The sequence below is a fragment of the Bacillus rossius genome, chromosome 7 (genome assembly GCF_032445375.1).
Source record: "Bacillus rossius redtenbacheri isolate Brsri chromosome 7, Brsri_v3, whole genome shotgun sequence".
Classification (NCBI taxonomy): Eukaryota; Metazoa; Arthropoda; class Insecta; order Phasmatodea; family Bacillidae; genus Bacillus; species Bacillus rossius.
In genome coordinates, this window is record NC_086335.1 from 38,711,504 (window position 1) to 38,727,314 (window position 15,811).

At 40.2% G+C, this 15,811-nt stretch overlaps 1 protein-coding gene across 2 annotated transcripts in view; it reads right to left on the bottom strand.

Annotated features, from left to right (window-relative positions):
• The window catches only part of LOC134533859 (solute carrier family 22 member 21-like), a 112,137-nt gene that overhangs the window by 50,618 nt on the left and 45,708 nt on the right, over positions 1 to 15,811 (bottom strand). For both annotated transcript variants that reach the window (XM_063371561.1, XM_063371560.1), the window contains exon 2: positions 4,512 to 4,824. In XM_063371561.1, coding sequence (XP_063227631.1) covers positions 4,512 to 4,744 — 233 coding nt within the window. In that variant the 5' untranslated portion in view covers positions 4,745 to 4,824. The remainder of the gene's footprint in view (positions 1 to 4,511; positions 4,825 to 15,811) is intronic.

Below are 15,811 nucleotides of genomic sequence, written 5' to 3' on the forward strand. Positions count from 1 at the left end.
GACGTGTGTTTGCCCGTGCGCATTACGCAAGACGATGTATTTAGTGCGCGTGAATCACGACATGGCTTACTGTTGCCTTCTGCCGTACGTTGCATCATAGCGGGTCCGTCCAACTGTGGTAAAACGTGTGTTTTACTGAGTTTACTGGAGGAACCAAATGGTCTTCGGTTCGAGAACGTTTACTTGTATTCCAAGTCGTTGCAACAGCCAAAGTACCAGCGCTTGGCCGCTGTTCTACGCTCGGTGGATGGTCTGGAGTATTTTCCGTTTAGCGATAATACCGATGTTGTACCTCCAAGCGAAGCAAAAGCCAATTCCGTGTTTGTTTTCGACGATGTAATGTGCGAGAAACAAGGCATAATACAAGAGTACTTTTCCATGGGCAGACACGCCAAGGTAGACTGCGTTTACCTGTGTCAGACGTACAGTCGTATTCCAAAACATCTCCTACGAGACAACGCAAATATCATAGTTTTGTTTCGCATGGACGAACTTAATTTACGCCACGCTTATGATGATCACGTAAACACCGACATGACATTCCAGGAATTCAAAGACATGTGCTCCTTGTGTTGGAAAGAAGAACACGGATTCCTAGTTATAGTCAAAGACTGGCCTCTATATAAGGGCAGGTACAGACGAGGTTTCGATCAGTTTATCACCAAACATGAGTCATAGCATTTCGAAATTCGGTCGTAGCAGTCGAGACTTACGTACTGCTCTCAAGTCTCATGACGACGTTATCCGCAAATACATTTCGCTACTGGCTCAAAAAATAGACGGGGTGAAAAAGGAATTACTTGAGTACCTCGTAGCCATAGACCAGCGCGTGGAAGCTTCGGATTCTCGCATTCGCGACATGATCGAAGTTTCGAATGCACAAAGACGGGACGATCTGAGGACTTTTCAAAGTAGTCTGAAAGCATCACTATCTCAATCGTCAACAAATTCAGATTTGGCCAAACACAAGAAAGAAGTTTCTGCGAACGAATAAAAAAGTATAAAAGGAGGTCTTGCAATAAGTTTTCAGCCAGTACAATGTCGGACCTGGCCAGTGACCTTCATCGAGCTATTCAGTCTGTTCGTGAAAAATATTTACTTGCTAGACGAACCAGACTTGCACGTGAGATGGAAAATGAGGAGATATTTAAACCAATCACTAGTCGCCTCGACGAACTTAAAAACAAGGAAGAACCAGCCTTCATTGTGAAGACAGAAGTTGAAGATGAAATGCCGACTGTAAAGAAGAGAAAGTATGAACCAGATCGAGAAGAAGAGGACTTAACAAGTACAGAGTCCATGCACAAGAAAAAAATACCGAAAAAGGGACATCAAGTTAATGCAATGGTCCGACCATACCTGATATCGTTTACGAGCCGGAATAATGACACGACCTACGGAGTGTACAGAAAACATAATAAATGGTTCCTTGGTGCTAAAGAAATAGACTTTCTACCAGGAAATATCGTGCGCGTAGCAGAGTTCAAAACGCGCGGGACTCCGGGTCTGTACGAATTGCTGTTTCGCAGGGAGCCTAAAGGATATTCTCACAACGACTTACAAGAGTACAAAAAACTGCTAGAGCTAACCAATGCACATTTTCGCGATAACGATCCAGATAGTGGTGTATATAAAGACGTAGATCATGAAAAAATCGACATTCTCGCTAATCTCTTCAGTGAACTAACAATACATGGCGAAGGTTTAAAAAAGCTAGAAAGTGGTCAGACATTTGACTATGTATATTGGGACGACCCTAATGAATTAGTTGATCGCCTTAGAATTCTACATGCATCGCTTAGTGTAGGAAACTATTCGCACATCAACGAGATAGTCTCCATACTTGAAGAACTGAAGGAAGCCGGCTACATACAATGAGTCGAACCGGAATCGCTCGCGAACTTCATGCTCCTGCTAGACGGAAATACCTTCGTCGCAAAGTCATAGTTCGTGGAATTGATGATTTATTCCAGGCGGACCTTGTTGAGATGTTACCGTATTCCCGATTGAATAAAGGTTTCAAGTACATGTTGACAGTCATCGATGTTTATAGCAAGTTCGCTTGGGCTAGACCTGTCAAATCAAAGACTGCAACTGACGTAGCCAAGGCCATGAACAATATTTTGCGTGATGGACGTGTACCGTCGCACCTGCAAACGGACCTCGGGAAAGAATTCTACAATGCGACCTTCAAGGCTTTGATGAAGAAGTATGGCATCAAACACTACTCTACATTTAGTAACGTCAAAGCCTCCGTTGTCGAAAGGTTTAACAGAACTTTGCGTTCCAAGATGTGGCGGCAGTTCACGGCTAACGGAAATTACAAGTGGCTTGACATCTTGCCGAAACTAATAAGCGAGTATAATTCCACTGTGCATTCTACCACGAAAATGAAGCCAAAGGACGTAAAGGATAATCGCCTGCTTCAAACAGTTTTTCCCAACACGAAGAAGAAAGATCCACGAAAGCGTAAAGCTAACGTCGGCGACATTGTGCGAATCTCCAAGCAGAAAGGTATCTTCGAGAAAGGTTTCACTGCGAACTGGAGTCCCGAACTTTTCCGTGTGACACATGTTCGTGAATCAGAGCCTAGGACCTACTACCTCGAAGATTTGGACCACAAACCTATCCATGGCGGCTTCTATGCCGAAGAGATTCAGCCTACGTTGTATCCCGATACGTACTTGGTGGAGAAGATTATAAAACGAAGAAATGGACTGTCCTACGTCAAGTGGTGGGGCTTTCCACCTCGCTTCAATTCGTGGGTGGCAGATGCAGACGTCGAGAAATCCACAAGGCTTTAGTAATTTGTCTGTGTATTTTTTTTGTACTTGTATTAGTGTAGTATGTATGTAATAAAATTTTTTTTAATAGAACTTGCGGTGTTTTTATTTTCTCAAACCTGTCACTTTAGTGGTACTTTTTTAAAGTATTAAAGTTGTTTGGTATCATCCTGGGATCAAACCAAGGACCTTAGTCGATCTAATCAATCAGTATATAGATTACAAATTTATTTAATGAATTTTGAACATGGTTTATTGAAATTATTATTTTTTACATAAAATTAAACATTATTGCATCGATCGGGTATCGAACCGAGGACAGGAATCCATCGAATCAATATGTAAGTTAATGAGTGATTTATTTAATGAATTTTGGAACTTTTCCCGAATTTCTAGCTAAATAATTACGGATTTTCAAGATGGCGGCCAAATTTCAAGATGGCGGGCACCTTAGTAATAAATGATTACTGCACTCTAGCGGGTAAGAGTTAAACTAACATGGCGTCAGCGTACTCTAGCGGCCGAAAACAAGATGGTGGTCTCCAGCAACGAAGACAAGATGGCGGACATGACGTCATACTAGGTGACGATATATATGCTTTAAAAAAAGTGGTGGGAGTCAGTCTGCTAGCACCCACCATTGAGGAAGGAGCCTGTCGCCATTTTTAATTTTTTTTTGCCCTCACCGAGTTCGAACCGAGGACTCCAAACTCCGTGTCGTAAAAGTATAATTTTTATAAATATTTTATTAAAATTTTATTGAATTAATTTTTTTATATTTTTTAAAAAAAAATTCATTAAAATCGGATAATAAATAAAAAAGTTAAAGATGGCGGCCGTAACGGAAAATGCAACGGTGACGTCATCATCCAATATGGCGGAAAACACATCACCGGAATTTTCGAGAACACACAATGACGTCATCCAAAATGGCGGATCCAAGATGACGGATCCAAAATGGCCGCCGGGGTCAAGGTCAAGGTCAAAGGTCAAGGTCACATCCATCCAAGATGGCCGCCGTGACGTCACAATCCAAGATGGCGGACACCGGCACCGGCACCACACCCAGAACCCAGTCCCAGTATGCCCTATTCTATACTACTACTGTATCTCGTCTGTGTTTCGTCACTGCGGGTGAGTTTCTTTCAGGTACATGTCGATTGTTAACAACACCAATCACGGTAATTCAGAGCGGAAGCAAACGCGTCCTGAGTGGCTCGGTCAAATAAGTCAACGACTTCTCTCGCAGACGGCCGCCAATCAGAAGGAATAATCCGAAGGTGCGGGTATACCTTGTTGCAGTCTAATATGCGTTCGGATTTTTTTTTTCGCGGAAATTACCTGCCCCTAGTGATTTGTTGTAAATAGTCTAGGTTAAACTGTTGTGTTATGCGTAGAGTCCCGGAAATTTCGCGGATTTCTCTGGCCTCAGGATAGAATTCAAAGTTATAGGTGTGTTCGACCCATGTTTTACTTTCCTATTGGTTGATTTCTTAGCGAGAACATTTTTATCCTTGTTATTTGGCACTACCTGTTTCGCTTACTTCTCTCCTAGCTGGACATCGTTGGCTCACGGTCGTAGAGGGGCGTGTCCAGATGAATGCGGCCCAATCATGAACACAGTGCGACAGTGTGGAGGTTTGCATTCTAACTTGCGACTAAATGAATCCGCGAAATTTCCGTGGCTCTATTTATGGGACTGAGGTTCGAGTTGGGGAGTGCGCGCACCTGGGCAGCGTGATGGACTTCCACTGGTGCAGCGTCAGGTTGGCGCGCTCCCTGCCGGGCACGTGGCACCAGTGCGCCGGCACCGCCATCGCGAACACCAGGTTGAGGTTGCTCATGGTGGCGAACACCACCAGCACCAGGTTGAACACCAGGTTGAAGCGGCGCTGGAAGCGGCCCGCCATGCCCACCTCGCGCATCACGCCGTCGAACAGCGCCTCCTCGTTGTCCTCCATGGCGGGGGAGGGGTGTGTCCCTCAGCTGCTCCGTGGGCCGTGGCGCGGCGCTGCTGGCGCAGGCATCTCCCGCGCGCCACCTGCGGGTCGAAACAACAACTCCGCTGCCGCCATCCCCGTCAAGACCATCCCACCATCCTTCCGCGGCAGCAGTTGCCATAGAAAAGAGAGGGAGGGATAGAAAGGCCACTCTCTGAATAACAGCTAGAACGCTATTTGCAGCGCTGTTGTGGCCGTGCACAGTACTAACCGTATAAACATTGGTGGAAGAATGATCTAAGTAGCTATTTATGCTAAAACCACCTATGTCACAAGCTAGCATTTTCGTACACGTGGCGGCATTGTATTTTACTTAATACGCAATTTTATACTCAAATTTAACAATGTACCTCAAAGAAAATATGGCCACTAAATAATTGAATAAATAAACGCCAGATATTTTCCAGTTTCCACCTACGAAGCAATAAGCAAGTAGCACGCAAATAACCTAAAGTCCTAAACAATAATACGAAAGAAAAATTGCCGCCATTACAAATGAGCCTTGGCAACGAATCTTAAACAAACATTGTGCAGTGAGCACACTAGCGCTCTTACGGCCGTGCACACAAACAAAACGTTGTTCAAGCATCTCTATATAATGAGTGCACATCCCGTGGCAGTTGCACACACTGAAAGAAATATTGTATATCTTACAAGGAAAATCCTTGGAAACCCTGTTGCCAAGGATATTCCTTGTAAAACTACAAGGCAGAGCTTTGTACCATGTGCGATTTTGCAAAGCTCTGCCTTGTAGTTTTGCAAGAAATATCCTTGGCAACAGGGTTTCCAAGAGTTTCCCTTGTAAAAGTACAAAAAAATTTTTTTTAGAGTGCCAGCTCTGGCCGTTTTCATAAAGTTCGAATTTATGCAGAAGGTTTTCTAGAAGGTTGCGAATTTTTTTATCCAATCAGAATGAAGTGGTAGTGTGCCTCTAGTGTTGAAGATGGTAATTTATTTCGGATGGATTCAAGTTATATTGATTATTGATTTTGAAAGTCGGTGAACGTGTGGTCCGTTGAAGCAGTTACAAAAAATATGCGACAATCAAGGAAATATCCATGTTTATGTACATTACCTAAAGTATTGCTTCCCATCAGATGATAATCACTAGTTAAACAAACACACACATATACACACATATGTTGTAATTAAAAATTTAAGTCGTTTGGTTCACTGATGACTTCCGCATCGCACGGATGACATACGCATCATTCGACATATCTCTAACGAATTAATAAAGAATCATTCCTGAAAACAGGTACAATATTCTTGCCAATTTCAACTTGCTACAAGATGCGTTCCCTTTTTGTAGACGCTGAAGTGCTGCGAGGAATAAACATTATTTCCCATATGTATTGTAATTTTTTCACAGTTACCCTAATTTTCCTCATCAAAACAATAGCTTAAACAAATGAAAATTCAACTCATCCTGAATCATGTGTAACTGACAAGTTCTTTCCGATACGCTTATTGGACTAAGTCCATCACACTCATACATACTTAGCACTCCTACAAAATGTAATAAAGCAGCTTCTTGATATTATATAATTTTTTTTCACAATAAAGAATTAATCAGTGATGTAGTTCACAAATATATGTTTATAACGAGAACATTATCATAAAATCATACACAGCTATTTTGATCAATTAAGATATTTGTTTGACATTTATATAGTCTTCGGACTGGTAACCATTCTCGTGTACTAAGATATTTGCTAAACTCGATTTAAATGGTGCTCATAAAAATTTTAGTTTTATTAATGAAAACAAATTTTGAATGACGACGTGGATTTCGCGTTTGTTTAAAATTATTAAAATGTTTATCCAACATGTTCCGCTTATGGACGGGACGTGTCTGGAGGAGGCGAAGACTTCTTGCCTCCCGTGCAAGGTTCGTTACTTTCGGAGAAGTGAAGTAGTTTTTTTTTCCGTGTCCAGCACGGCTTCGCGTCGCCGAAAGAGTGGCGAGGTATAAAGCGACCAACAAGAAGAAGAAGGAAAACCAGGCGGTGGTTAGGCGGGTTTTTCATGCCCTAGGGCAGGATTGAGAATCGGAATAGGGGTAATGCGGGGGGGGGGATCGAAAGGCAGCGGTGTCAAGGTCAAGAATACCGCTAATTGCAAAGGCTGGCTGGGGAACCGGTTACGACTTCCTTGACCTCGCTTGTGCGGGAGCGCACTTTGAACAATCCGCAGCGGCCTGGGACGCACCTAGAGTCTGTCTTCCCTAACCCAGATCCCTCCCAAACAAATACACTTAGATTTTTTTTTAGGTTAGGGGAGAGAAAAAAAAAGTGAACGAGTCTTTCAGTACTCTCCAGTGATGTGTAAACATCTAACCTCGGTAACGAGCGAATTCGCGTGTTCTCGTGTTGCAAATAAAATTATACAACACGAAACTCTGACACTGAATTTAACGTAGGATTCTTTAAAATAATGCCGAGCGGGATAAATATACAAATATTATTCACTGTAGACCTATACTCTAAAATGCCCTTCCCTTTTATGAAACGTAACTATAATTCTGTTTAAAAAGATGGTAAGAACGCAACCTTACTGAACCGAACGGAACCCAACCCCACCCAGATTAAGTTAGGTTATTTTTTATTTATTTTCAACAAATTTTTCTGAAGTCCGTGCTTTTGATGCTCCACGCGTAGTTTCGAAAAACGTTACGATACATTTCGTGCGCACGGTGTAGGTATTGTGGGTTAAAAGAAGAGAAAAAAAAATGGTGAATTTGATGCGCTTTGGATAGTTTCGGAACAGCTACGATGCAGTTAGTTCGCAAGTGTGTAGTCAATATCGGCTTCATTCTGGTATTTACTTCCGCGCGACAATCTATGCGAACATACCACCACGGTCGGGAAAGGCAAGATAGTTAAAAATAGCGAAATTATAAAAATTACAGAAGATTTTAGGCAAGAATTTCACAATTAAGAAATAAATAATCAATAAATACAAATAAGTGTCAGAACCGAAATGAAAAAAAGAAAGAAAATTAACTTGTGAAAAAATAGAATAAAGGAAGGGTAAGTTTAAATGCAGGTTAACTTAATCTTGGTATATGCCCAAAACAGCATCGTTAGTCGAGATTTCTGAGACGTCCACGCAGACGCAGCACCGTAGTTACGCATTTCCGTTCATGTAACTTCCGTTCCATTCACGAAGTTACTCCTACCAAAGGCCCTGTACAGAGAGCTAAAATGTAAACACATCATCATTGCTGGTCCAACACGCCGTCTATAGCGCGTTCCAAGCATTCTTAACACTCTGGAATAATCTGCTTATTACAGACATTCTCGCCGACGACTTCACTAAACCGCACGTAAACATTGTTTGCTTTCCCACTTCTTCCACGTGAAGGTACATTAGGACAAGTAGTTAATGTTTTAACGTCTTTTCAAAAAAACTGTAGAACACCCCACAATTATTATATAACAAAATTGCTCGTATTAGCTGTAACTACCATACGTATCATTACGCCTTTCAGACGTAAGAGCCTCGGACAGCAATGTACGGCAACAGCTTGAGGGAAGTTTCACGAAGGTCCACTCATAGTGTCACATCTCGTAGCATGAAGATCACGGCGAGTGGGTGGTAGCGCTAAAAGTTCACGCAAAATATCAAAATTTTCGTTAGTATATTAGATATTTTACAGCTCTCTAATGACGTGACAATAGTCGTGACGAAACATGAACTGCAAGAGATCTTACGCATGAAATTTACACGAATAAAAGAATAGTAGTGACAAGAAAATGAAATAACCAACATGATATGTGAGAATTTAGGCGCAATCGCTTGGCAACCATCTTCGATATTCAAAATACTATGTGCAGCTTGCAATGCAGGTTCACAATTTAAATTTTTGTTTCGATAAACTACAATTTTTAGCTACGGACAGTTTTTAAGCCAATATTAATGGTCGAGTATAAGTATTACGTAATTTGCAGTCGCACACCAGAAATAATAACATATGTACTTCCTCCCGAAGAATACATGCTGGAGCCTGTTCATTAATACCAGACCATAAAATATTAGGAATATTTTATTACTGCTTTATCACGAAAGTTATTTTGATGATGATTTCAAATAGAAATGAATTGCAAACAAACGCAGCTGCAACTACGTGTGCCTACCTGTGCTACAAGTTGCATATATCCAAGCGTCCACACTATTACAGCGTCCACTACCATAACGCACGGTCGCAAACTCAGAATATACGAACGTATAGTCTGTATCATATGATTTGTGTCAAATTCGACGGTTTTCAAATGTTCTATGTATCCTCCTGTAACTGTTGTTCTGTCAACATAGTGTAGACAGCCTCACGGGGTCTTCAGTGTCTATAAAACAAACACCATGCATTGCTTTGCGGGTGACAATTTTGGGTACCACTATTACTGCTTTTGAGTTCTGTCAAATTTGAGATAAGGAACATTATTCTTTCTCTCTAAAGTCACGTTCGTTTGCTGAAAGTCGGAACAGAGCGGATTCCGAGAAGGTAGGTACAGTGAATTGCCTTATTTTTAGCCACCAGCGCTGCGTAAACCCTCTAGCTTACAAACGTAAGAGCAAACTCTGTCGTAGCGTTTCTTTGTTCGCCGTTCGCCAATAGAGGAGAATGAAGTGTCATGCAAATATGCTCTAGGGCCAAATACTTGATCTTCGGGCAGTCTCAAAAACCTTTCTCGCTTAAGTGTTGTTACAATATCATCGATACTTATTTTTAAAGCTAGCTGTGTCCACGACTGGTTTCGCGTGGATAAGACCACTCAAACGCACCATTCAGATAGAAAAGATGGATAGTTATTGTTTATTAATATATAAAGTAAGCTAAAGTTAAAGTTACATTAAAGCTTTCTTTTTGGGTTTTAAATTCAGAACGATGAAATAACATCAATGTGAGTTATACATAACTTCAGCAGAAGTATTTTAAAACTATTTTATGTATTATATTAAATTAAAATAGTTATAAAATAACAGAAAAACACTAAGATTTTGTTTTCTTGATAAGTTTATCAGCGTACGCACTCATACACATATTCATATATAGGCCTACGATGCAGTGAAGTTGTAACTCCACATACACTACATTTTTGAATTATACGTATCTTTTATAATATCTTAGGGATGTTTTGATATACCAAAATAAAATAAAAACTAAATTAATTCTGCAGCTACTATACGAAACATGTTTAAAATTCAAATCAATAGCCTCGGAAGGCTTTGAGCTAAATAATTTTGTACGGACAGATCTTTTGCAACGTTAGATTTGGTTTGAGTATCTAACTTTCTGACAGGAAAAATATTAAATACGTACATTTTTGAAAACCACAGGCAGGTACGCTTAGATAATTTACTTGTCTCGATACACTGTTGTTTTTTTTAGCCTTGACATCCTGTGACCTGGTAACGAACTGGCTAGAAAAAGACTGTGGAGGCTATCGAATGAACCACGGGTCATGGGCCACGGATACATGGCTGTTTTTTTCAAGGACATTTCATCAAAAAGCTGTAGATAATAAATGGTTAGAAAAAAATGTGAGCGAGTACGAATCTTGGACACGGAATTCATAATCCTTCAAAATAATGCCGAGCATGATAAGTATACGTAAATTGTGTTTTAACTACACTTCTTGACGCGAAGCACACGTAGTTCCTGCATCCGCCGCTGGAATTCGCTGCCGGAGCAGCTTCGTCGACTATCGGATCATTCGATTAGGAAAGCGAAAATTTAAACTAGGTATATAATGAAACGGCTCCGATAAAAAGTGAAAAAGTCTTTAAAAAAAATTATTAAATCCCGACTTTGGACCTGATTTTAGACAAGGAAATTCATTAAACAGTTAATAATATAACGTTTTCCTTTGTTTTTGGGAACTTTGGTTCGCGCTATTTTCCACAGATGGCAGCACCGTGGTCACACATTTCCGTTTCATACGACTTCCGTTCCATTCACGAAATTACTCCTGCCGAATGCCGTTTACCGAGAGCTACGACGTTACACATAAAAAAAAAATGTTATCAGCAGTTGTCTTCTTTTTTGTTACATTTGGTTCGACAAACGTCTCAAAGTTCAACGGGAAGAAGTTTTTAATTATTTATTTTCGTTCAATTAGGACAGGGCTGGCCAGGCTTTAACTAGTCAGGGCTGAGTACCAAAATTGGAACACCCCTCTTCAACCCAGGTATAAGAAACATAATTCTTTTTGGCTGAAGTTGTAGATTAAAAAAAATCCCTTTCGGCACAGCCTACAGGCGTAGGTAGATTTCTAGGTACCTATTTCTTCTGGAAATATTTTGGAAACACTTTAAAATTCTGGAACATTTAAGAACTTAATATACATTACATAGTTATGTTCTCCAATATTAGAGACAAAATGACTGATTAAAAATTTTCTCATTTTCCATGCAGGGAAAATATTATGAAAGCTTTTAACTTAAAGCATCCAGCATTGAATAGCGTAGAACTAATACAACAAAATAAAGTCCAACTATTGAATATTCGTTTCTCTTTTACATTGTTTCAAGAAAGTTGTGTTTGAATGAAACATTATTTAAAATATAAAATTACGCGTCGATTTTCGTAAGAAATCATAGCCATGTGTTGCACAAAGTTACAATACATTTTTCTTGTAGTATTAAGGACTATTTCTTGCTAATGGTGTACAAAGAAATCTTTTGTAAACGTACATCATTTTTTTTCTGTGTAGGTAGGTTTCTGTAACACTGTTGTATGTACTCACTCATTCTTTACACGCATGTTCCATGCAGCCGATTTTAAAATACTCGACCTGAATAAAAAAAAAAAAAAAAAAGCTGATACGGCACGTGAGTGGCCCTGAACGTGTCAGATATTCATTATCGTTTATAAGTAGGCATGACACGTTGTGACGCACCCACCGAGCTAATTGGTGCAACGATGAAGATCCGTAATTGATTTCCTAAGTCGCAGGTTCGATCCCAGCGTGCGGACAGACACAAAAACCTTTTTTGAAATTTTACAAAAGATTCATTTGGAAACCAGTTACCAAGGAATAATTTGTACTACTACAAGAACTACTGTAAATTTTTATAAATCATTCCTGTGGTTATTTTTGCACGTATGAAATAGGTTTTTTTTTAAAACAATACTGAATATGCATTGTCGCACTTGCGAAAATGGTCAAATATTGACTGATGTTTCATAGAACTAAAATTGTTCTAAACCGTGTAGTGGATAATCGAATATCCAACAATTGGCCTTAATTTTTATTTATTTTTATTTATGGTTTACAAATAACTTTAACTATTGGAGGTGCTGCGACAACACTAGGCATAAATGTTCGGGAAAGAATCCGAACCCAGTAGCAATGCAAACATTTTGTTCTGAAGCGATACAGTTTCTTTCATGTAAATATAATAATTTACAGATATCTGTAATTTTTCATGATGGTTTCAGTTCCATTTACAAAAAAAAACAAAACATTACAGTGCATAGCCAATCACCAATCGATGGTACGGTGTCCTCATGCAACCTCAGAGGTCACGTGGATTGCGGCTTGATATCCCTTTCTCTAACTTCCCCAGCAATGTGTCGCTTCCGAGAATCGTGATGCATTTTGTCGAACTTTCGCAAAAAAAATGGCCGCCGTCTGGCGAAAGTAGCTACGCGCGCCGGTTTTCGGCGCGAGGGAGTCTGAGTTCCGAGTCCTGTGGTTTGACCACCCCGGATTCAGTTTCCCGTGAATTAACCATCACTCCAGTAGCACATGGCCGATTCCTTCTCCATTTTTTTTCCTACACTGTAAAATTTTTTAAAATATAATTTTTTACAATGAAGATGCTTGGAAACTCAGTTGCTAATGATATCACTTGTAAAACTGCAAGATAGAGCTCTGTAAAATTGCAAATGGTACAAAGCTCCGCCTTGCAATTTTACAAGCGATAGCTTTGGCCAATAAGCTTCCAAGGACCATCCTTGTGAGAGTACAAACATTATTTCACAGTGTAACCTAACTGAAACTGAGTATATTCGTTTGGAATGATGGGTCCGGATTGGGGAAGACTCTGAGTGTCTCAGACCGGAGCCTACACGCCTAGTCATGCCGGGGTTAGCCATGTAGGGAGAGGGTCGCATGCACCGTGTGCTTTGTTCGGGGATTGACCAGCCATAGCAGCGATTGGAGCAATGACTAACTTCCTTGTGTCAAAACAAGTTAAGTTTGAACCCAGCAGGCAAACCCTGTATTGACACAGGTTGCATTCGCACGTGGTTAAATAATATCGCCAGCACTAAGCGGTCAGGTTCAATACAGGACCAGAAGAAGATTTGGTCGGGGCAGAAAAGTTTTCAACCCATGCTGGGGTCAGGAAGATTGGACGTTGCGGTCCGCATTGTTCCTTGTGCGAGTCCGGGTCGGTGCCAGTGGTGCCAGTGGGAACTACATTCATCACCCGACAAGCTCCAAGCGAGCACTATACCTCCCCCCGATATCTCTGTACGTGTCACTGAGAGTTCTCTCTCTTTCCGACGGGACGTGTCTGCATCAGCAGCATAGGCGCGATCAGCAGCACGCAGCACTAACACGCAGCACTCAGCAACGCAGCCTCGGATTCTGCGCAGCCAGCAGCTATACGGATGCAGCATTCAGCGTTCTGTCGACCAGGGATCCCATTCTTGACGCTGGAGAAACGGCTTGAACCCGGATAGAGAATCGTTCAAACCCCGCTCTCGAACATCCACTAGCGGAATCAGGTCGACGGATGACGTCAAAAAGCCGACGGAGTTTTTTCCGCCACCTTCTTCGCTGGCGGAACAGCAACTCTTCCAGAGATTTGAGAGCTTGGTTCTCCTTCAGAACTTCGATTTTGTTTTAAAATAGATGCTCCATTGTGGTTCTGATGTACTTTGAAATCGTGTGGAATGGTTGGTTAACCGTTATTTAAAACACTGTAAAACAGCGTGAACCGCTTGTCGGGTTAGGCCAGCGACATAACTTATTCACCTCCTTGTAATGTGTGATGTTTATTGAAGAGAAAAATACGCGATGTTATAATGCATGTAGGCCTGTCGCCGAATCGTATGTTATATTTGTTTGAAATGTAAATTAAGCTTAAATTGGAGGGGGGGGGGGGGGAGATGAAGTCAATGGGATGGATTTTATAATATGTGCAATTTAATACATTTAAAATTTTAAACGCGAGTGTCATTCAAACCAATAAAATTCGTGTGTTCGTGATAAAAAAAACTTGCAAATTTACTCCTAATTAAAGTGAACCTATATTACATTATTTTTTTTCTGTGTTTTGGAATGTCAAACCGTTTCATAATAACAAAAGTTTAGAAGTAAACATTTGCAAATTTTCGTTACTGCTTTGTTACAAAGTTTTACATTAAAAATAAAATTTTTGCTGTGTTGAATTTTGACACGTATTTGTAAATTGTGTTTTTTTGTGCTGATAAGTACTATTACATCGTTTCCGTAAAACTTAATTCGTTTTTCACACTTAATATCGCAAAAAGCATAATTTTTTATTCCTTCAGAACTAGTAAGCTTATATAGGAATATGCACATTTATTCGTAGTAAAAGTAGATATTTTCTGGGACTGAGATGCACTCCAAATGAGTCCAGTTAGTTATATAAGAATTTCGCTCAATTACAATTGATTGTGAAGATGAAGGTTATCTTTTATCCCTCTTCCTATCTCACTAACCTGTCATACATTCCTGCCATGTAGTTATAAGCAACATTTGATACTATCCTTGCAAAATATACACACCAATACAAACCCACGCCATTATTATTAAATAAACAATATGACGGAAAAGGATATTTTCTGAAAGAATATTTTTGAAAAATGTGTAAAGTGTTTTCCAGTAGTCGCTACACTACACAATTACCGATTTCCTCTCACAATATCGATGAAGAACATGCATATACAATTAATTGTTTTGTAATGAATTGTAGTAATTATGAAAATCAATTTACACATTTATAAATTATATTTCGAACCAACACACAGCACAATTTGACTTATTTTAAACTGTTAGGACACAAAAACATGATACGAGTTTTAGCTTAGTAGGTAAGCAGAAAATAAAGATTAAAAAAGGTGTATTTTAAGTGATGCGGGTGTATATACTTATGTTTTCGTAGTACCTATTTCTACAAGAAATGAAGTTGTAATTTGCATTGCAGTTACTGTGGGTTAAGTATCGTGGCATATGTTTTTGGCATGGAGGTTAGGGCAGCAGTTTTGTTGGAAGCTCCCAGCCGCGCTTGTATGAAACTTTCCATCGTGACACACGGGCTTTTACACGCAAAACTTCCACAATCCCACCTCTACTAACAAGAATGGAGACTAGGAGAAAAAAAAAGTACACACACTTTCGTGGTAAATGCTTCAGCAACGGTGCCACACTTCCAAAGTGACTTTTCGCTAACCCGACACTGTTGATTTAGCCGCTATTGGAGTTTCAAGAATAGGCATTTGAGCTCTATGCCAGAATGTAACCATCGTATCATTTGTGTGGAGGAAATATTCCGACTGCTTCGAGAACAGGATTCTAGGCTGGGAGACGTTTCGCGAGCGGCGACTGTAACGGTCGGTCGCGGCCTTCGATCACGTGATCTTTTCAAACTACATTTACGTTCTTTGAGTGGTTCATGCATTGGGGAGATTGATTAAAAACATTTTTTGACGTGAAAACATCTGTTGGCTCGTTACAGTGCTAGTCAGTCAACCTTTCTTGTGTGACAAGATACAGTCAGGACTAGAATCGCCAATAACTACGTGACTAACAATGCGTCCACAACGGTTGAGCCCACAACAGATAAATCATGTCTGTACGTGTTTTTCGCTCAGTATTTTTCGTCTGTGACGTCATCGTGCTCGCCGTCGTGTTTACCTTCAACTGCCACAGACCCTTTCTGCATGCGATGAACGTGTGACTTATCTGTTCTGTAATCATTACATATATTACTCTGTGTAACTGTTGTATTAAAGAGATTGGAAATTAAATAACATATTAATAAGAAAAA